The 24,094-nt window shown below is 28.6% G+C and overlaps 1 protein-coding gene across 1 annotated transcript; it reads right to left on the reverse strand.

The window, feature by feature from the left end:
- Positions 1-1,964: 1,964 nt before the first annotated feature.
- Positions 1,965-20,504, reverse strand: LOC123271588. The gene is made up of 5 exons (XM_044737958.1): positions 19,889-20,504; positions 7,563-7,650; positions 5,071-5,256; positions 3,365-3,536; positions 1,965-2,443 (listed from the first exon to the last, which is right to left on the reverse strand). The coding sequence occupies exons 2-4, from the start codon at positions 7,639-7,641 to the stop codon at positions 3,388-3,390; spliced, it is 414 nt and encodes a 137-aa protein (XP_044593893.1). The 5' UTR covers positions 7,642-7,650; positions 19,889-20,504; the 3' UTR covers positions 1,965-2,443; positions 3,365-3,387.
- Between the last annotated feature and the right edge of the window lie 3,590 nt (positions 20,505-24,094).

Raw genomic sequence — 24,094 nt, forward strand, 5'->3', positions numbered from 1 at the left:
TATTTTTTTAATTATCAATTTTTATCACAAAAACATCATTTTCCATCACTTGAACTTTATTTTCTATCACTTGGACATTATTTTAGATAAATCAAAATATTTATTTATTATAAACATTTCCATCAATTTTAGTTCATTTCCATCACTTTCAAATAAATTCAGAACTTCATTTTCAATCACTCTGACATCATTTTCCATCACTTCGACATCATTTAAAAAAAAATCAAAATATTTATTTAGAATGAACATTTCCATCAATTGGATTTCATTTTCCATCATTTTGACATCATTTTCCATCACTTCGACATCATTTTAAAAAATCTAAATATTTATTTAGAATGAACATTTCCATCAATTTGACATCATTTTCCATCACTTTGACATCATTTTACATCACTTCGACATCATTAAAAATCAAAATATTTATTTAAAATGAACATTTCCATCAATTGGATTTCATTTTCCATCACTTTGACATCATTTTCCATCACTTTGACATCATTTTAGAAAAATCAAAATATTTATTTAGAATGAACATTTCCATCAATTGAACTTAATTTTCCATCACTTCGATATCATTTTCCATCACTAGTATCATTTCATGCTGCTTCATATGCCAAAAATTTATAATTCAAAACAGTGCCAGGTCAGCCCATTTCGTTGGCACACACACGGAATTGCAGACCAAACTGAGAAACCACAATGCGATTGCAGCAATGCTCCCAAAGAAAAACAATACGCTTGGACTGTAAATTATGATAATTGCCCCGGTGGAAAATGGAGCCCCGGATGTCAACCAACAGTGGTCAAAACGGAACTAAATCAACGTCGAAGTTTCAATCACAGAAACTCAAACGTCAATGTCAACACCAACACCGTCTTAGCGCGTCGATTCCTCGATGACGATGAAAGAGGCAACGTTAACATAAACACCAATGGCGACAATGCTGACCTCGATGCCGCCATTTTGTTGAAAAACCTCGGATTTATCTTCCCGAGAACTGGTTATAGACATCATCAGAATCACAAGAGAAACCATAGGAATCATGCTGCTTCTAATAATCACGGACAGAGAAATAGAAAAGTCATGGTTCGGACCAATGGCCGGGATGTCGGAGTTTTTGAAGATACAAATGATAATGATGATGATATTGTGTATGTTATCGATGACGATGCAGCAGACTCTCCAGATAACGATGCGGAGATCGTTGCTGCTTCACGGAGAAGCCCGTTTCATCCTCATGGTCGTTATTAGAATCAAAATCTTGAAAATTATGATGCCCATATTGATACATATACCAAATTATGACTTATGTAACCTTACAAAATAATAAATATAGAGATTATGATGATTTGGTTAATAAAAGAGTCATTTTTCTGAAGAGTCAAGCTGCAAACTTTTTTTTCAATCGGCGATTTCTTGGAAACTATGAGAGATAGAAAAAAATTTCCTAGACATTTTTTGTAGAAAATTTTATCCTCTACAACTTTGTAGGAATACATTTTTCTCGTATTTTCATTATTTTAGCAGTTATCCTCCTTGGAACCTCCTAAGCTCAAAAAAAAAAATGAAACATCTTTTGTAGAAAGTTAAAATAATTAATTAAAAATAGATAACTTATTATTTTTATATCTTCGCCGGCATTTTTAACATCCTTAGAGTTTCAGCTTTAAGATCCACGGTAAATTTTTCCAATTCCGCCATTTTTTCTTACAGTTTTCAGCGCCCCTAGTTCAAAAAACCCGTTTTTCCGTTTAACTTCCCTATTTTTTACCTTTAAACCTCCATAATTTTTTTTCGAATCAAAATTTTTAAACCGGACAAATTTTATCTTAAAGAAGACACTTAAAGCTACAACTTTTGTTCTAAAAATTTTTTTCTAGGCTCAATAGTTAATTTAATAAAAATTGTCAAAATTGAAAATTGCGATGATTTGATAAGAATAATAAAAAAAAGAGGTGTAAACAATTTTTTAATATATTTATTGACTCTTATTACAATTTTTACATTATCGACACGTATATACACTCCTAGAGACTATATATATTAAAATGGCGGCAGCTTCAAAGCTTTGATCGGTTAAAATCTTAAAATTATCTAGAGTGCTCTTACGAAAAATTTACAAAAATTCAAATATATAAAGCGTCTGTGATTTGTATAATTGATATGCCATCAAATGATCTTCTCAAGACTTCCTTGTTAGTATCAGAGGGCTAGGGGGTCGGAGGAATCACCTGGATCTCCAAATTAGCCGTGTGTCAGTAAATTATCGGGAGTTCCAGGACGAGGGCGCCGATAAAGCTCCCGGCGTCCTCGTTCGCCTCCTGCTAGGTGTCCTCGTTATCGACGCTGGTCATTGAGTTCCCGTGGGTAAGCGCTGTCCACAAAGGGCTTTGGTCCAACGCAGGTGGCGCTGTAAGAGTTTTTGAGCCCCGTGGTGACCTAAAAAAGGTAAGAAAATTATTTAAAAATTCATAACTTGGTTCCTAATTAAAATTAAGGAACCGGATAAAATTTATGTTAAAGAAGACACTTAAAGCTACAACTTTTGTTCCAAAAATTTTTTTCTAGGACCAATTGGTTTTTTTTATAAAAATTGTTAAAGTTAAAAACTCAGAATTTTAGCAAAAAATTGGTTTTTTTTTCGGTTATTAGGGGATTAAAAATAGACATCTTGATATTTTTATGTCTTCGTCAGCATTTTTAGAATCTTTAGAGTCTCAACTTTAAGATTTACTATAAATTTTTCCAATTCCGCCATTTTTTCTCAGAGTTTTCAGCGCCCCCAGTTCAAAATCTCGACTTTTTGAGATTTCCTCATATTTTTGGTACTTAAAAAATTCATAACTTTTTTTGTATCCAAAATTAAGGAACCAGACTAGTTTTATTTTAAAGAATATACCTTTAACTACAACTTTTGTTTGAAACATTTTTTTCTAGGACTGAATGTTTATTTAATAAAAATAGTCAAAGTCAAAAAATTATAATTTTTATCTTAAATAATTTTTTAAACTTCGCGGCTGATTTAAAAATACCCAAAAAATTATTTTTAAGTCTTCGCCGGGATTTTTAGAATCTTTAGAGTCTCAGCTTTAAGATTCACTACAATTTTGTGCAATTAAAAATTTTTTCGGCCATGTTTTCAGCGCCCCCAACTCAAAAACTTGATTTTTTAAGAATTTTTCATATTTTTGGTAATTAAAAAATTCATAACTTGGTTTTTAATCAAAATTAAGAAACTGGATTAATTTTTGCTTAAAGAAGAGAATTATAGCTACAACTTTTGTACCAAAAATTTTTTTCTAGAACCATTTGGTGTTTTTATAAAAATTGTTAAAGTTAAAAAATTATTTTTGAACTTACTTAGAAGCCACCGGGGCTAAATGTTAGTCGGGACTGCTGATCTCTACGGCAGAGGTCGTCGGCTCGCCATCTGACCGCTCCTCAAGGACCGTGTCAAGGTCCAGGTTCGGGATCGTTCTGATAGGTCGCTCGCTTTTTAAAGAAACAGCTCTCAGAGGCTTTTCCACTCCGACTGGAAAAATCAAAGAAATGAAAAGAAAGTTTTTATTTATTTTTTCTTTTTTGTTTTTTTTATTTTCACATACTGCATACGTGGCCTGTATATTTTATTTCAAAGGCTTTCCAAGCGAATAAACACAAAAAAAAAGTGAAAAGAAAATTCTAGTTCGCGTTTTTCTGCGCCGTTTATCTGCGAAATTGAAAACTTTCTATTTATTTTTTTTTTTCAAGCTGACGGCTTGAAAGATAGAGAAATAAAAATTGATTAATTCATGAAAATAATTTTATGAATATTAAACTTCATTTTCCATCAAATGAACTTTAATTTCCATCAAATGTATACTAATTTCCATCAAATAAATTTTATTTCAATTAAAACGTTATATATAAAATAAAATCCATATTCTAGAAATCAAACTTCATTTTCCATCAGATGGACTTTATTTTTTATGACTTCATTTTCCATCACATGAACTTCATTTTTAGGTACTAAACTTCACTTTCCATCACATTATCTTGATTTTCGGGACTATAGTTCAATTTTCCATCACTGAAACATCAACTTCTATAATCGAAATTAATTTTCCATCACAAGAATTTTAATTTCCATCAATCAAATTTAATATTCCATCAAATTAACTTCAATTTCCATCAATCGAAAATCACTTTAATACTAATTAAACTATAATTTCCATCAATAAACTTCATTTTCCACCACATAAATTTTATTTTCCATCAATAAAACTTCATATTCCATCTAATGAACTTCATTTTCCATCACACGAATTATAATTTCCATCATGATAGAAATTGAAGTTAGTTTATCATTACAAAAATTTTAATTTCCATCAATCGAACTTCATCTTCCATCAAATGAATTTCAATTTTCATCAATTAAACTTCATTTTCCATCACACAAATTTTAATATCCATCAAATTAACTCCAATTTCCATCAATAGAACATTTTTATACTAATAAACTTAAATTTCCGTCAATAAAGTTCATTTTCCATCACACGTATTTTCCATCATGATGGAAATTAAAGTTAATTTTCCATCACAAAAATTTTAATTGCCATCAATCGAACTTCATTTTCTATCAAATTAACTTGCATTTCCATCAATCGAACTTCATTTTCCATCCCACGTTTTCTAATTTCCATCACGATGGAAATTGAAGTTCATTTGATGGAAATTTTAGTTAATTTTTTACCACAAAAATTTTACTTTCCATCAATGAAACTTCAACTTCCATCAAATGAACTTCATTTTCCATCAATTGAACTTCATTTTCCATCACACGAATTCTCATTTCCACCATGATGGAAATTGAAGTTAATATTCCACCACAAAATTTTTAAATTCCATCAATCAAACTTCATTTTCCATCACAAGAATTTTAATTTCCATCAAATTAATTTCATTTCCATCAATGAAGTTCATATTCCATCAAAAAATTGTAATATTTGTCTTTTTACAATTTAAAAAAAAATTTTTTATTTCTAATTTTTGTGGACCAAAAAATTTTTTATAAATTTAATACTAACCTAGCCTATGAATTGGACTAAATCGGACAAGATTAAGCGCTCCATGGTCCAGGTCACAGTTCCTCCTTCTCGCCCGTTCGCGAGCCATCTTAGCTCGTCTTCTTAAACAGCAGATCACTAGAAGAGCTAACAAAGGGAACCCCAGGATGCATGACACTATTGGTACGATAATACTTTCAGCTGAGACTGAAAATAAAAATACAATAATTTATTTATTGTCATCAAAAAACTTTTTCAGAAGAAACAGGAAACAAATAAAAGGTGTCTAATGAGTAAAGAGTCAGACTAAAGAGTGGACTAGTGAGAGCACCAATGTTCCGGTGGATAAATTTATTACGAGTCAGATGAGTGGAAGTTTTAAGTGTAATGGAGAGCGGAAAGTAGAGCTTGGAGTATTCGCGTGAATAGACGTCGGATAAAGAGAAAATTTTGTACTTTACTACCCTTCTTATAAGAGTCATAAAGAGTTATACTGGCTATTTTAAACTTACTAGTGTATGTACTGAGTGAGTGCCTGAATGAATAATGGCTTTTTATATTTGCTTAATAAAATTTTAGACTTTTGATTCTATTATTTTATTCAACAGTAATTGGGTCAGCCAATTAACTTCTTTTTCAAGTATCTTGTATCTTGACGGTATTAAGAATCTAATTAAATAGCATCGGGGCTTAATTAATTTTATACCACAAGATTTTCAAGTAGTTTATCAATGACTAAAAAAAAAATTTGGGAATTTTCCATCAAATGAACTTCAACTACCATCAATTAGAGATTCACTTTATAAATTTTGAAAATAATTTCCATCAACTGTACATCAATTTCTATCAATTGGACATAAATTTCCATCCAATAAATTTCATTTTCCATCAAATTAAATTTCACCAAATTGAAATCAATTTCCATCAAATTGACATCAAATTCCATCATTTAGACATCAATTTCTATCGATTAAATTTCATTTTCCATCGTAAACTTTATTAAATATTAATCTTAATTTCCATCAAATAAATTGATATTTCCATCAACTGGACATCAATTTCCATCCAATAAAGTTCATTTTTCATCAAATTAAATTTACATCAAATTGACATCAAATTCCATCATTTGGATAACAATTTCCATCCATAAAATTTCATTTTCCATCTTATAGACTACATTGAATATTAATCTTAATTTCCATCAAATAAGCTGATATTTCCATCAAATGAACATCGAATTCCATCACTTGGACATCAATTTCCATCCAATAAATTGGATTTTCCATCAAATTAAATTTACAACAAATGGAAATCAATTTCCATCAAATGGACATTAAATTCCATCATTTAGACATCAATTTCCATCAATTAAATTTCATTTTCCATCAAATTAAATTTACATCATTTGGACATCAATTCTATCAATTAAATTAGATTTTCCATCAAATTAAAAATTCATTTTCCATCCTATAGACTTTATTGAATATTAATCTTAATTTCCATAAAATAAACTGATATTTACATAAAATGGACATCGAATCCCATCACTTGGACATCAATTTTCATCCAATAAATTTCATTTTCCATAAAATTGACATCAAATTCCATCAATTGGACATAAATTTCCATCAATTAAATTTCATTTTCCATCCTACAGACTTTATTGAATATTAATCTTAATTTCCATCAAATGAACTAATATTTCCATCAAATTGGCATCAATTTTCATCAATAAAATTTTATATTCCATCAAAAGAATTTAACCTTTAATTATAACTCTCCGCTTATCAAGATTTATTTACCATCAAATGAAGTTCGTTTTTCCATCAAATGAACTTCATTGTTGGACTATAAAATTTCAATTTCTAATCATCACACTTCATTTTCCATCAAATGAACTTGAATTTCCATTAATCAAACTTTATTTTCCATCACATGAATTGTGATTTCCATCAAATTAATTTCATAATATTAGAAATAAATAAATAAATAATTTTCCATCAATCGAACTTCATTCTCATACCAATTAAACTAAAATTTCCATTAATAGAGTTAATTTTCCATCACACGAATTGTAATTTCCATCTTTATGGAAATTGAAGTTTATTTGATGGAAATTGAAGTTAATTTTTTATCACACGAATTTTAATTTCTATCAATCAAACTTCATATTCTATCAAATGAACTTCAATTTCCATCAATTGAACTTCATTTTCCATCACACAAATTTAAATTTCCACCAATAAAAATTCATCTTCCATCAATCGAACTTCATTTTTCATCACACTAATTCTAATTTCTATTACAATGGAAATTGAAGTTCATTTGATGGAAATTTTAGTTAATTTTTCATCACAAAAATTTTAATTTCCATCAATCGAACTTCATTTTCCATCAAATGAACTTCATTTTCCATCAATCGTTCATTTTCCATCAAATGAACTTCATTATTTTCCATCAAATTATCCTTACCTCCCCCCCTCCCTTTCAAAATAATAATAAAAAAATCTCACCTGGCGGATAAATAATGATTGGTCGTTTTGATTGTGAAATAGGTGGCCCAGTTGGACGTGAAGTTCTTACTTGAGACATTTTACACCCCTGAAAAATAAAGTAATATTATGAAAAAATATTACTAACTCCCTCGAGAAATCGAATTTTATTCGAAGAAACTTTTCGTACATCCACGTTAAAACTTTGGTTTTAAATTTCTACAGATTTCAAGGAATAACAATAATAATAATAAAAATTACAAGCGGGACTTTAAAAATCAATAAATTCAAATTCATCTATCTCGAGTTTCAATTCACAATATCAAATGAGGCGATATTCAGGTCATCCACATTATTATTATTATTATTATCATGCTCTGTTTGAATTAAATTTAAAAATATTATTTTTCAATCAACTTCGTCAATAAATTTAATCTCTCGTCATGAAATTCTCTCCCGGTATCTTACCTTGAAAATAAAATTTTTTTTTTTTCTGTCAAACTTTCATTAGAGATCATCGTACCAGCCACGCGATTGTAATAACGGTAATTAAATGAAAGTAACGATTGAGACCGTGAACTCGACCTTTGCTTTTAATTTAAAATTAGAATTTTTTTAGCAAAAAAAAAGGGGAAAAAATAAATTTTACTAACGAGTGTAATTAAAGTGTGTATGTAGCGTGTTAGGAGAATTGTTTGTAGTAATGATCAAGGATTACCCTGAAAACGAGGATAAATCTAAATAAACTGCAATCAGATAAATTGCCGTTCATGACCTAGATTCGGTAGTTTGTATTAAGGGTTAATCATTTTTGATTGATGTAACTTTGAATTTATTTTAATGATGATTTGGAAAAAAAATTTTTTTTTTAATGTTTCTTTTTAGTTTTAATAATTCAATTTTTTTTTCAGCAAATTGTCATCATTTTCCATCAATCAAACTTCAATTTCCATTAATTTAATTTTACATTTAAAAAGGAACTTCATTATAATTTAACTTCATTTTCCATCAATAAAACTTCATTTTCCATCAATTGAACTTCGCTTTCCATCAATCATACTTCATTTATCATCCATTTGATTTTCTTCTGAAGAAAAATAAAAAATTTTCAATTTCCAGAAAAACAACTTCATTTTCCATCATTGAACTTCTTTTTCCATCAAGTGAACATTCCCAATAAAAAAATTCAAAACTCCATTTTCGATCACAACTTCATTTTCCATTAAACAAACTTCATTTCCAATCATAAAATATCTTTTTACATCAATTGAACTTCATTCCCAATAAAAAATTTAAAAACTCCAATTTTCATCAAAACAACTTCATTTTCCATCACACCAACTTCAGTTTCCATCACTGAATTTCTTTTTTCCATCAAGTAAACTTCATTGCCAATAAAAAAATTAAAAAACTTTAATTTCCATCAAAACAACTTCATTTTCCATCATAAAATATCTTGTTACATCAATTGAACTTCATTCTTAATAAAAATTAAAAAACTTCAATTTCCATCAAAACAACTTCATTTTCCATCACTGAATTTCTTTTTTCCATCAAGTGAACTTCATTGCCAATAAAAAATTTAAAAACTTCAATTTCCATCAATAAAAACTTTATTTTGGTCTGCATTATATATATAATGATCGATAAAATCAATAAAGTAATCCGTTTTATTTCAATTAAATTAACTAAAAAGCAACTGATAGGACGTAATGTAATAATATAAAGTGAAATATGATCTACAATATATATATAGTGATCTACACAAATATATAAGATAGTATATTATAATATAATATATACAATGTAACATCATTTCTCATCCAAGATTCCAAGCTCATTCTACTAAGTGCGCGGCTGTTCTCGGCACCTTAGCAATTAATTTCCAGCTCCTTATATACTCCACTTCCACCACCCCTTTATTCACTCACTCGTAAACATACCTATACATATTACATATAACATACAGTATCTTTTTGTTTGCATATGTGTATATGTATATATGCATAAATATATCACTCAGTGACTCCTATAAAGCTTCCTCACCCTTTGTGAATCCCTCTACTATTCCTGAATATATTCCCTCGACTTATTAATTCTATAATCTCATCAATACCTATAAATAAAATATTATGTTTATTTATTTATATTTGCATAAGAAACATTTTATAAAATATGAACACATTTATAGAGAAAATATTGGGTTTTTTTTTATTTGTTTGCTGTAAAAATACGAGTTTTTTAACGTTGATTAAAAATAAAGTTCGATTGATGAAAATGAAGTTTATTTGATGGAAAATGAAGTTTGATTGATGAAAATGAAGATTATTTGATAGTAAATGAAGTTTTGATGGAAATGGAAGTTTTTTAATTTTTTTAGTGAGAATGAAGTTCACTTGATAAAAAGTGCAGTTCTATTGATGGAAAATGAAGTTCGGTTGATGGAAAATCAAACTTTTTCTTTCCCAAGATTAACGTCCATTTGATGGAAAATGAAGTTTTATTGATGGAAAATGAAGTACGTTTGATGGAAAATCAAAATTTTTCGTCCTCGAGGATAAAGTTCATTTGATGGAAAATAAAGTTTGATTGATGGAAAATGAAGTTGTTTTTATGGAAATTGAAGTTTTTTAATTTTTTGTTTTGCATGAAGTTCACTTGATAGAAAAAGAAGTTCAATGATGGAAAATGAAGTTGGTTGGTTTGATGGAAATGGAAGATTTTCTATCTTATTTCAAAATAAACGCAATTAAGTGCCGATGCGAATGCATCGTTTAAATGATGGAAAATAAATTTTTTTTATCAAAATTGACGTTTACTTGATTCAACTTGAAGTTTAATTTATAAAAAATTATATTAGTTGGATGGAAAATGAAGTTAACTAAATGGAAAATGCATTTTTTTTTATTTTCGTTCAGAATGAAGCTCATTTGATGTAAAGTGAAGTTAGTTCGATGGAAATTGAAGTTTGTTTGATGGAAAATGAAGTTGTTTTGATGGAAATTTAAGTTTTTTGTAAGCTTTTTTATTCAGAATGACGTTCACTTAATGGAAAAAGAAGTTCAATGATGGACAACGAAGTTGTTTTGATCGAAATTGGAGTTTTTAATTTTTTTTATTGGGAATGAAGTTCACTTGATGGAAAAAAGAAGTTCAATGATGGAAAATGAAGTTGTTTTGATGGGAATTGAAGTTTTCTTTATTTTTCATTGGGAATGAAGTTAATGAAAAAATTTCAATGATGGAAAATGAAGTTGGTTTGATGGAAAATGAAGTCGTTTTTATGGAAATTGAAGTTTATTTGATCTTTCTTCAGAATAAAATTCAATGGATGATAAATGAAATATTATTGATGGAAAACAAAATTCGATTGATGGAAAATAAATTTTATTTCTATCGAAAATTAAGTTTAGTTGATGGAAATTAATTTACGTATAAAATTAATTATAAAATTTTTTTTTAATTAACATAAAATAAACAAAACTTTATTCAATTTATTTTTATTCGTCACTTGACATCAACAAAATAAAACGGTATAAAATAAAATAAAAAAAAAACAACTGAGGAGAAAATAAAGATTATTTATCACGAGGAGAAAAACAAAGCCCTGTCATTTGACTTTATATTTACACCCGCGGTTTCAATAAATAGAATTTCTTGTTTTACCCTGTTAAAAAACGAGAAAAAGCAAATAAACAGGGCAAAGGTAAATAATAAATACAAACCCTCGAAAAAAAAAATATATATATAGAAATGAACAAAGAAGCACATAGTGAATAATATATATTATTGGAATTCAAAGTCAAAGAGAACTTCTATTTCCGTAATCGATATCGAAACAATAAAATTATAGAAAATAAGTTGTTTTTAAATCGACACCGATATCTTGTCTCGGTTCTCAGTATTTAATTTTATTTTTTTTAAAACGATTTACATTTTTTCAGCTGTTCAAACAACTCGGAAAATAATATTGAAGGAAGCGCCTGATATATACATAGCTGCACCATGTTATGACGCAAAGGGTGAATACCAATACAGGTAACGTTTAATAAAACGGGGTCGAAAAATGTTATATTAATCCTATAAATCTGTGGTAGGTTAAATGGCCCATTTTTGGGTTGCTTGTTTAAACTTTTATTTTTATTGCTGAGATTAATTATTATGAATAAACATATCCTTTTCATTAAATGGAGCTTTGAGTTCTTTAAATTTACATATTTAGATTTAGCAAGGATTTGTTACGAGAATAATTCATTTCATAGACGGAAAATTCGAATTTTTTATTACAGTTTATTTTTTAATATATTTATCTTCATTTTACATAAAAAAATCTTTATTTTCCATCAAATGGACATCCTTTTCCATCAAACTTACTTCAACAAAAAAAGTCGGCAATTTTGTCTTCCATCAATTGGACATCATTTACATCAAATGGACATGATTTTCCATCAATTGGACATCATATTCCATCAATTTAACTTCATTTACCATCAAATTTAATTTAATAAAAAAATAATTAATTTTATTTTCCATCAATTAGACATCACTTCCATCAATTGGACATCACATTCCATCAATTAAACTTCATTTTCCATCAAATTTAATTTAATAGAAAAAAGTAATGAATGTTATTTTCCATTAATTGGACATCGTTTTTCATCAGGTGGACATCATTTTCCATCAATTGGACATCACATTTCATCAATTCAACTTCATTTTCCATCAAGCTTAATTAATAAAAAAAAGTATTCAATTTTATTTCCATCACATGGACATCATTTTCCATCAATTAGACATCACATTCCATCAATTTAATTTCATTTTCCATCAAATGGACATCATATTCCATCAATTAAACTTCATTTTCTATCAAACTTAATTTATTAAAAAAATTATCAATTTTATTTTCCATCAACTAAACATCATTTCCATCCCATCGACATCATTTTCCATCAATTGGACATCACATTCTATCAATTTTACTTAATTTTCCATCAAACTTAATTTATTTAAAAAATAATCAATTTTATTTCCCATCAATTGGACATCATTTCCATCAATGGACATCATTTTCCATCAATTAGACATCACATTCCATCACTGCAATTTCATTTTCTATCAAATTTGATTTAATAAAAAAGTAATCATTTTTATTTTCCATCAATTAAACATCATTTTCCATCACTTGAACTTCGTTCTTAATTAAAAATAATTGAAATCCTTTTTTACTAATTTTCCATCAATTTGACATCAAATAAACTTGAATTTCCATCAATATTTTTTGTATATTATTTTAAAACATCCTTAATTTTTTCTTAGATAAATATTATTTTCCATCAATATAACATCATTTTCCATCATTAAAATTGCATCACCGACTCATCAAATCTCACAAGCATTCTATCAAAGTTCTTAAAAAAAAAAAAAAAAAAAAAAACTTCTATTGTAGTACCGCACCGTGAAATTGAATGCATCAGTGATTTTATCGATACAATGAATAAAGAGAAAAGTTTCCGTTTTGTTATCGCAAAATGATAGGCGCCATGACAACAATACCCTACAAATTCAAATTCAAAACACGTATACAAACAAGTGTTTTGCCGTCAGGGTGAATGAAGTCGCCTATTGCTAACTGTGTGGGAGGAACAATAAGTGGAAGGAGGAGGAGGAGGGGGAAAGAACCTTGTCATGACTAAAAATCGGTAGCAGTGACCGGGAAAATAGCTCGGGAAAACGTTTAGTTGTGTAACTTGCTCGAAAAAGTGAAAAATAATCTCCATACTTTTTATTTCCTCCAGCAATACTATTTTTATTATTTTTGTCGAGCTTCGGAATATCAAAAGTTATATGTAGTCTCTACATTCATGATATGTTGATGTAATACATATATTTTATTGATATATTTAATAAATGAATAAAGTCGGGTGATAAATTTTATCTAGTTTGTTTTTTTGATGACTGAGCGAAAGTAAAATTTATTGAGCTAAGGATTGGGGGAGGAAACGAGGATGGGGAGATAAAAGTTGAGGAGTTTTCAACACTCTACTTCAATGCTGCTAATGACGTCACAAGACGATAATGTTTGGGGGAAGATACCATTTTTGCTTCAAATCTCGGTATTATATGCGTATTAAGGCTAATTGTTGTTGATGATAAGGTTTCTTTTATTTTAATTTTTTTGGGGATGAATTTTTCGATATTTTTTTGACGTTCAACAATGATGTCTAATTTATGGAAAATTAAATTTATTATTTTTTTTAGTAAAATAATTTTGATGGAAAATGAAGTTAAATTGATGGAATGTAATGTCCAATTGATGGAAAATGATGTCCATTTGATGGAAAATAAAATTGATTACTTTTTTTTATTAAATTAAGTTTGATGGAAAATGAAGTGAAATTGATGGAATGTGATGTCCAATTGATGGAGATGATGTCCAACTGATGGAAAACGATGTCCAATTGATTGAAAATGATGGAAAATAATATTTATCTAAGAAAAAATTAAGGATGCTTTTAAAATAACATACAAAAAATTGATGGAAATTCAAGTTTATTTGATGTCAAATTATTAAAAAACGACTAATTATTTTTAATTAAGAACGAAGTTCAAGTGATGGAAAATATGTCCAATTGATGAAAAATAAAAATGAGTACTCTTATTAAATCAATTTTGATGGAATGTGATGTCCAATTGATGGAAATGATGTTCATTTGATGGAAATTATATCCAATTGATGAAAAATAAAATTGATGACTTTTTTTTATTAAATTAAGTTTGAGGGGAAATGAAGTTAAATTGATGGAATTTGATGTCCAATTGATGGAAAATGATGTCCATTTGATGGAAAATAAAATTGATTATTTTTTATTGAATTAAATTTGATGAAAAATGAAGTTAAATTGATAGAATGCGATGTCAAATTGATGGAAATTGATGTAAATTTGATGGAAAACGATGTCCGATTGATGGAAAATAAAATTTATTACTTTTTTTTATCAAATTGAGTATGATAGAAAATGATGTTAAATTGATGGAAAATTAAATTTATTACTTTTTTTTTATCAAATTAAGTATGATAGAAAATGTTGATGTTAAATTGATGGAAAATTAAATTTATTACTTTTGTGATTAAATTAATTTTGATGGAAAATAAAGTTAAATTGATAGAATGTGATGTCCATTTTATGGAAAATGATGTCAATATTATGGAAAATGAAATTTATTACTTATTTCATTAAATTAATTTTGATGGAAAACGAAGTTAAATTGATGAAAAATGATGTCCAATTGATGGAAAATGATGTCCAATTGATGGAAAATGAAAGTTATTACTTTTTTGATTAAATTAAGTTTAATGGAAAATGAAATTAAATTGATGGAATGTGATGTCCAATTGATGGAAATGATGTCCATTTGATGGAAATGATGTCCAAGTGATGAAAAATAATTAAAATTCATTTGATGTAAATTAAAATTTTTGTGATGGAAAATGATGAAAATTTGATGGAAAAATCTAAAAAATTCTGCATAACATAAAATTTTCCCCTTTTAAAATATTCCTTTAAACTTCCTTATAATAAAGATAAAAATATTGAATTCCTTGAATACATAATACAGATTTAAGGTCTATAGAATATTTAAATGGTATTTGCAGTACCAAAGGTTAAGGCTTCAACTACATCACTACAACTAGTACTATAACACCGACACGAATATTTGCTGCTAAGCTCGAGATAACCAAATGGAGAGGTCACACCGACGACTTCATAGATTCATACATATATACATATACAACATATATGAATATATATAGCACTGCTTGCATTACGAATTCCACTACTGAGATGCATTGCCAACCGCACGATCAAGTTTGACCACTTTCACGTCTAACTTCTCGGTAAGGGAGAGGGAAAGTGGGTTGGAGGGGGAGAGGGTGCTTAACGATAAGTTGTCTAGTCAAACAGCGGGTGAGTTCTGTAGCACCGGCAGTGACAAGCAAAGCCGAAAACCAGAGAGCAGAACAATGTTGGATGTCCTTAGGGATCTATAGGTTATCTTGTGAGCGTCTTTTGCGTTAACATTTCGTTGGTATCTTGGTATCTTACTTTCTTGTAACCATTCTTGAGGTTACCGAGAAACTCACTGACCATTTGTTACCTTACCTGACAAATTTATGTCGCACGGGCTTTTGCACTCGAGAAAACATTTGGATCAAACCAAGAATTTTAGTACTTCTTTTTTTTTTTTTTTTTTTAAGCCAACTATTTTTTACATTGAATTTCTTTATTGGAATACAAATAATTTAACGTGACAGGTATATGGTACGTTAAATCATTTTTAACGATTGTAATAACCATTTAAGTTATTTTGTTCTTACCTATCATTATTTCTCAGATATTTTTATTTTTTTTTTCTTGAAAAAAATTTTTTTTTAATTTTTAAAAAATTTTTTAGGACTCCTAGTATTTTTTTAGGACTCCTAGAATATTTTCTAGGACTCTTAGAACCTTTTCTATGACTTCTAGAAACATATATGACTCCTAGATTATTTTATAGGATTCCTAGAATTTTTTTGAAGATTCCTAGAATTTTTTTAGGATTTCTAGAATATTTTCTAGGACTCCTAGAATCTTTTCTATGACTTGTAGAAATTTATATGACTCCTAGAATTTTTCTAGGGCTCCTAGAATATTTCCTTAGACTTCTAGAATTTTTTTAGGATTTCTAGAATTTTTAAAGGACTCCTAGAATATTTTCTAGAACTCCTAGAATCTTTTATATGACTTGTAGAAATATATATGACTCCTAGAATTTTTCTAGGGCTCCTAGAATATTTTATAGGATTTCTAAAATTTTTCTAGAACTCCTTAAACCTTTTCTATAACTTCTAAAAATATATATGACTCCTAGAACTTTTTCTATGACTTTTATAAATATATATGACTTCTAGAATATTTTCTAGAACTCCTAGAACTTTTTCTATGACTTCTAGAAACATATATGACTCCTAGATTATTTTCTAGGAATCCTAGAATTTTTTAAAGATTCCTAGAATTTTTTTAGAATTCCTAAAATATTTTCTAGAATTCCTAGAATTTTTTGTTATTCGTTGTTTTATTCCTAGGGCTCCTAAAATTTTTCTCTAGGACTTCTAAAATTTTGTATTACTTCAAGATTCATTTTTAGGACTCCTAAAATTTTTTTTAAGGCTCTTAGAATTTGTCTATGACTCCTAGAATAATTTCTAGCACTCCTAGAATTTTTTATGACTTCTAGATTCATTTTTAGGACTCCTAGAATTAATTTAAGACAGAAAATTTTGTTAAAAATTTTTTCTATCTAAAATTTTCACATAATTTTAGTACTAAAATTATCATAATAATTTTTACAACGTCATTTTTTAGTTAAATAACCACAAAAATAGTAAAATTTTAATTACTGCTTTACCATCATCCTATAAATTTTAGTTTTTTACATTCATCTATTTTTCTTTATTTTCGTCTACTAGCCGTCTCTGTGCTTGCATTGTGAAAAAGTAACAACAAAAAAGCTGACGTAATTAACTTATACTCTTTTATCTCTGAGAATATAAGAGACAGTTGATACTCTGGTGCATTATTTACAAATTTCAAACACACTACACACAACGAAAAAAAAAAAAACATTATTTATTGTGAAAAAAAGATTTCTATTTTCTCTCTACAATTTCAACAATAGACTGTTATTTTTTTCATTGTTTAGTTTAAAGTACCATTAGAGAAAACAAAATTGAAGTTTGATTGATAGAAAATTAAAAAATTAAATTTTTAATGAAGTTGGTTTGATGGAAAATTAAGTTCAATTGATGGAAATCAAACTTCATTTTTCTAGAATGTAATTTTAATTGATGGAAAATGAATTTCACGTGATGGAAAATAAATTTAGAATTTTTTTTCAACAAAATTAATTTGATGGAAAATCACCTTCATTTTTTGCAACATAAAGTTTGACATCCAGATGATGGAAAATGAATTTGATGTGATGAAAAATGAAGCTCAATTTTTTTCCAACAAACTTAATTTGATGGAAAACCAACTTTATTTTTCTGTGATATAAAATTTAATTGATGGAAAATGACATCCAGGTGATGGAAAATAGTTCAATTTTTTTTCCAAAGAACTTAATTTAATGGAAAATACAACTTGATTTTGTTGTGATGTAAAATTTAATTGATAGAAAATGACATCCAGGTGATGGAAAATGAAATTCATGTGATGGAAAATGAAGTTGAATTTTTTTTTCCAACAAACTAAATTTGATGGAAAAACTAACTTTTTTCTGTGATGTAAATTTTAAGTGATAGAAAATTACTTTTACGTGATGGAAAATAAAATTTAATTTTTTTTTGTAATGAACTAAATTGGATGGAAAAACTAACTTTATTTTTCTGTGATGTAAATTTTAGGTGATGGAAAATGACATCCAAGTGATAGAAAATTACTTTTACGTGATGGAAAATAAAATTTATTTTTTTTTCTAATGAACTAAATTTGATGGAAAAACTAACTTTATTTTTCTGTGATGGAAAATGACATCCAGGTGATGGAAAATTAATTTAACGTGATGGAAAATAAAGTTCAATTTTTTCGCAAAAAACTTAATTTGACGGAAAAACCAACTTCATTTTTTTATGAAATAAAGTTTGATTGATGGAAAATGAGATTCAACATTATCGATTAAGTAGTTCACGTATCAAAAGGTAAAACTTAAATTCCACATATGTGAGCATGTTTCAAGTAAGAAATAAAAGCGGCGTCTGACGTGACGTTTACCTTTACCTTGACTCGTGGCTGTTTCACCGATTTCTCGAGTATACTTTTACTCGAGTATGAAAGTACAATGGGGATAGAGGGCTGAAAAGAAGTAAGAGAGGTAAGAGTGGGTAAGAAGGGCAGAAAATTCTTTAACATATTATGTATAATATATTTGGATCTGCTTGTGGTACTTGACATTCTAACCTACTAGTCACGTCAATTTTTAATGCTGCTTGATTCTTGTAGATTGTCCGCGTGATACAGACTGATTTTATTTTTAGTTTTCATCTGTAGCGCGTGGATCGACTCTCAAGCATTCAATTATTTTTAAATTCAATTTACTTTATTTATAGAAAAGAATAAGTGGAAGAGGTTAGGGGTAGCAGGGGATTTAAAGTTTCTTTTTCGACTAATAAGAATTTTATTTATTCATCGAGGTGTATTGCCTTAGCAATAAGTTGTTCTAGTTACTTTAAATTTAATTAAATCTAAAAAATTTATTCAGTTTTAAAAAGTTTGTTTAGATTTAGAAATTTTTTAATTTCTAGAAAGTTTAATAAATTCTAGAAATTTTTTTTTGTTCTAGAAAATTTAATTAGTCCTAGATTATTAATTCTAGAAAATTGAAACTAGTTCTAGAAAATTTTATTCTTCTAAAAAATTTATTTACTTTTAGAAAAAAAATTCTAGAAAATTTTTTTCAGTCCTAGAAAATAGCTAGAAGTTATAGAAAATGTCTAGATGTCACAGAAAAATTTTAGGAGCAATAGAAACTTTCATATGACTCTTAGAATCTGTCTAGAAATTATAGAAAAATTTTTAGGATTGTTAAAAACTTTCTAGGAGTCATAGGAAAATTTTTAAGAGACCTAGAAACTTTCTAGGAAAATTATAGGAGTTCTAGAATCTTTCTATGAGTCATAGATCCTTTCTAGGAGACATAGAAACTTTTATATGACTTTTAAAAACTGCCTACAAGTCATAAAAAAATTTTAGGAGTCCTAGAAAATTTCTAGGAGTCATAGGAAAATTTTTAGACGTCCTAGAAACTTTCTGAGTTTATAGAAACTTTCTAGGAGTCCTAGAAACTTTTTATGAATCTAGAGAAATTTTCTAGAAGTTATAGAAACTTTTATATGACTCCTAGGAACTGCCGACATGTCTTAAAAAAATTTTAGGAGTCTTAGAAACTTTCTAGGAGTCTTAGAAACTTTCTAGGAGTCTTAGATCCTTTCTAGGAGTCATAGAAACTTTTATGACTTCTAGAAATTTTTTAGAAGTTAGAAACTTTCTAGAAAATTTTTTTAGTTCTAGAAAATTTAATTCGTACTAAATTATTAATTCTAGAAAATCAAATTAGTTCTAGAAAATTTTTTTCTTCTAGAAAATTTATTTCTAAAAAATTAAAATAGTTAAAAAAAAATTTTTTAGTTCTAGAAAATTTACTTAATAAAAAAATAATTCCAAAAATTCTAGAAAATTTTTTCAATTCCAGAAAATTGACCTATTTCCATCAAATCACCCTTTTTGCTCTAAAAAAAAATTACTTACCCTTAATATTAAATCCTATTAATAACAATTATCTGTACATGACACAAAAATCGACACACAGTCACTTGGTAAAAGTAATTACTTGAAACTTAATTAAAAAATCAAATTCAATAATCCAGATTTTCCAGCCCGGCAAACTTAAAAAAGATGACGACGATAAAATTTAAAAAAAAATCTAATAACTCACGCTCGGAAGTACTGAAGACATTTCACCCGAAACGAGACCGATATGACCAAGAAAAAATTACATTCCGTGCACTATTGCATCCAATCTGGCGCGAAGCCAACAAATGTCACAAAACTTTCGTATTTTTTCCGGTAATATTTTTTTTACATTATCAATTTGTCAAATTTTCCCGGAAAATTAACGAAAGAAAAAAAAATAAATTTTTTTGTTATTTTTTGTTTAATTGAAAATTTAGGAAAAAAAATTTTCCGAGTCACCGCATGCGAGATAATGCTGACAAAAAAAAACGGTGGCGTGACGTTTGCCCTGGCGGCACTCGGCCGACTAAACTTCGGAAAAGCTGACGAGACAAAGGAGCAATAGTCGCTGAAAATGCGCATACGCAGACTCCAACGGAAAATCAGATGTATTTTTTTAGGGAAAATCAGGTGAATTTTATTCTTCTAGTTGAACTTATTGAGAATTTTTGGAAATTTAAGAAAAAAAAAATTTTCCTAGGAGTCCTAGGAACTTTCCTAGGAGTCCTAGGAACTTTTCTAGGAGTTACAATAATTTTTCTAGGAGTTCTAGATTTTTTCTATCGTATAGGATTTTTATTTTTTTTTCTAGGAGTCCGAGAAATTGTTTTAGGAGTCCTAGAAATCATTCTAGGAGTCAAAAATTATTTGAGGAGTCATCAAAATTGTTCTAGGAATTAAAGATATTTTAATATGATTTTATTATGACTCTAAGATGTTTTATCTTTTTTAGGAGTTATAGGATTTATTCTAAGAGTCATAGAAACTTTTATATGACTCCTAGAAACTGTCTAGAAGTCATTAAAAATTTTTTAGGAGTCCTATAAACTTTCGAGAAGTCATAAAAAATTTTTTTAAAGTCTTAGAAACTTTCCAGGGATTATAGATACTTTATAGGAGTCTTAGAAGCTTATATATAACTCCAAGAAACTGTCTAGATGTCATAAAAAATTTTTTAGGAGTCCTAGAAACTTTCTAGGAGTCTAGAAAATATTTAGGAGTTATATGAAACTTTCTAGGAGTCATAGATACTTTCTAGGAGTCTTAGAAACATTTATGTGACATCTAAAAACTTTCTAGAAGTCATAGAAAATTTTTTAGAAATCCTATAAACTTTCTAGGAGTCGTAAAAAATTTTTTAAGAGTCTTCGAAACTTTCCAAGAACTAGAGATACTTCTAGGAGTCGTAGAAGCTTTTATATAACTCTAAGAAACTGTCTAGATGTAATATAAAAATTTTTAGGAGTCCTAGAATCTTTCTAGGAGTCATAGAAAAATTTTTAAGAGTCCTAGAAACTTTCTAGGAGTCATAGATACTTTCTTGGAGTCCTAGAAACTTTTATATAATTCCTAGGAACTGCCTAGACGTCATAAAAAAATTTTTGGAGTCCTAAAAATTTCCTAGGAGTCATAGAAACTATTCTAGGAAGCCTAAAACTATTCTAGGAATCCTAGAAATTGTTAGGAGTCCTAAGAATTATTTTAGGGCTCTTAGAAAAAATTTTTTTAACATTATTAAACACTACTATTTAAAAACACACCAAAAACAATTATAACAATTTAATCCTCATTAAAATCTAATTATCGCCGCATAATTACTTCAATAGAGTATCAATTTAATTAAAAACCAATTAAGAAAATAAAAATTCACTAATTAAATTTCAAACTCCCGAACATTAATAAACCCCCCCCCCCCCGAATAATTTAAATCATAATATTAATTAACAAATAAATTAATTAAATAGCTAACAGGTTAACGCATAATAATGTTTGCCTGAAAGGATACATCATTACACATATATGACTGAAATCAGCGACCAGATGGTACCAAGCAACAATGCGCACCCCTTCCGCTTATTCTCACCCCACCACTACTAAATTACAGTGATGCTAATGCTACCGCTGAACAATAGCGATGCTCAATATTGCTCGCTTCTACAGAGACTGAGCTTACAGAGGGGGGTGAGTTTAAGGAGCGTAGGTATAGACTTACGCTCGAATTAACAAACACCAAACGTTCTCGTAATCCTATTGTAATTATTATCAATTATTTACGGCTTCTCGAAGTTTAGTTTCTGTTATTTTACATGTCAGTTACCATTCTTATTATTATTATTTAATGATCAAAAATTTTAGCATTGTAACTTTGCTTTTGTAGTTTCTCAACTTTAAAGCTCCATAACTTTTGAACTAATTAAAATTTTACAACCGGACCTAGCTGGTTCGCTCAGTCAGACTCTGGCGTATCGATTTCACTCCCCAGTTGTTGATCTAGGATTTATAGATCCCGAGATATGCGCGATAAATCACCAATATCACTGATTTCCTTCAAATTTTTAGATTTTTTAACTTTAAAGCTTCATAACTTTTGAACCAATCAAAATTTTGCAACCGGACCTAGCTGGTTCGCTCAGTCAGACTCTGGCGTATCGATTTCACTCCTTATTTGTTGATCTAGGATCTATAGATCTTGAGATATGCGCGATAAATCATCGATATCAATGATTTAGATCAAATTTTCAGATTTTTGAACTTTAAAGCTCTATAACGTTCCAACCAATCAAAATTCAGGAACCGGACCTAGTTGGTTCGCTTGATCAGACTCTGGCGTATCAATTTCACACCTTATTTGTTGATTTAGGATCTATAGATCCCGAGATATCTGCGATAAATCACCAACATCATTGATTTCCTCCAAATTTTCAGATTTTTTAACTTTAAAGTTTCATAATTTTCAAACCAATCAAAATTTAGGAACCGGACTTAGTTGGTTCGCTTGATCAGACTCTGGCATATCGATTTCACTCCCCATTCGTTGATCTAGGATCTATAGATCTCGAGATATGCGCGATAAATCACCTAAGTCATTGATTTAGGTCAAATTTTCAGATTTTTGAGCTTTAAAGCTTTATAACTTTTGAACCAATTAAAATTTTGTAACCGGACCAAGCTGGTTCGCTTGATCAGCCTCTGGCGTATCGATTTCACTCCCCAACCATTGATCTAGGATCTATAGATCCTAAGATAATCGATTCAAAGCGGAGTAATTTAGTTTCCAGGACATGATTGTTGACAATCGACTTACGAGGTGGCGAAAATCGATCAGGTTGTTGACTCACTTTATTCAAATCCCTCGTCTGTAAATTGGCTAAAAAAGTAAGCTCCTATCGATCTGCCCTTACCATTACCCTTTGCTCTGTCCCCGTGCTGGGGTTGACCGTCTAGGATAAACTTTGCTAAGTGATGAGGCAAGTACGTCGGGAGTTTTTAAATTTTAATCTTCGTTAAAAAAAAATATCCAATAGATATTACAAGAGTCAATAGAGCAAGGGGGTCAAAGAGCTTAGTTTGTTAAAAAGAGGAAAAATTTCGAAAAGTGATAATATAAAGCGACAAAGTTCTGGTAGTAGCGTCGGTTTAATTTAGCGGTCAAAGGGATTTTAATTTTATTAATAACCTACGTAATTTTAATAGAGTACAGCGTAGACAAGTTGCTAGTTAGTTTGGAGAATTTTGCTGAGATTTAATGAATTTTAATGGAATTCGGATTGTTGAAATAAAGTTGTTGAAAAAACAGATTTTTTAGTACTGAATAAGGTTCTAGAAGTCCTAGAAACTTTCTAGGAGTCATAAAAAAATTTTAGGAGTCTTAGAAACTTTCTAGGAGTCATATACAGTTTTATATGACTCCTATAAATATTCTAGGAGTCATAAAAAATTTTAAGAGTCTTAGAAACTTTCTAGGAGTTATAGGAAAATTTTTAGGAGTCCTAGAAACTTTCTGGGAGTCATAGAAATTATCTAGGAGTCAGAGAAAATTTTTAGGAGTCATCGAAACTTTTATATGACTCCTAGAAACTGCCTAGAAGTAATAGAAACATTTTTAGGAGTTATAGGAAAATTTTAGGAGTCATAGAAACTTTCTGGGAGTCATAGAAACTTTCATATGACTCTTAAAAACTGCCTAAAAGTCATAGAAAATTTTTTAGGAGTCCTAGAAAC

This window comes from Cotesia glomerata, linkage group LG9 (assembly GCF_020080835.1).
Source record: "Cotesia glomerata isolate CgM1 linkage group LG9, MPM_Cglom_v2.3, whole genome shotgun sequence".
NCBI classification, from domain to species: Eukaryota; Metazoa; Arthropoda; class Insecta; order Hymenoptera; family Braconidae; genus Cotesia; species Cotesia glomerata.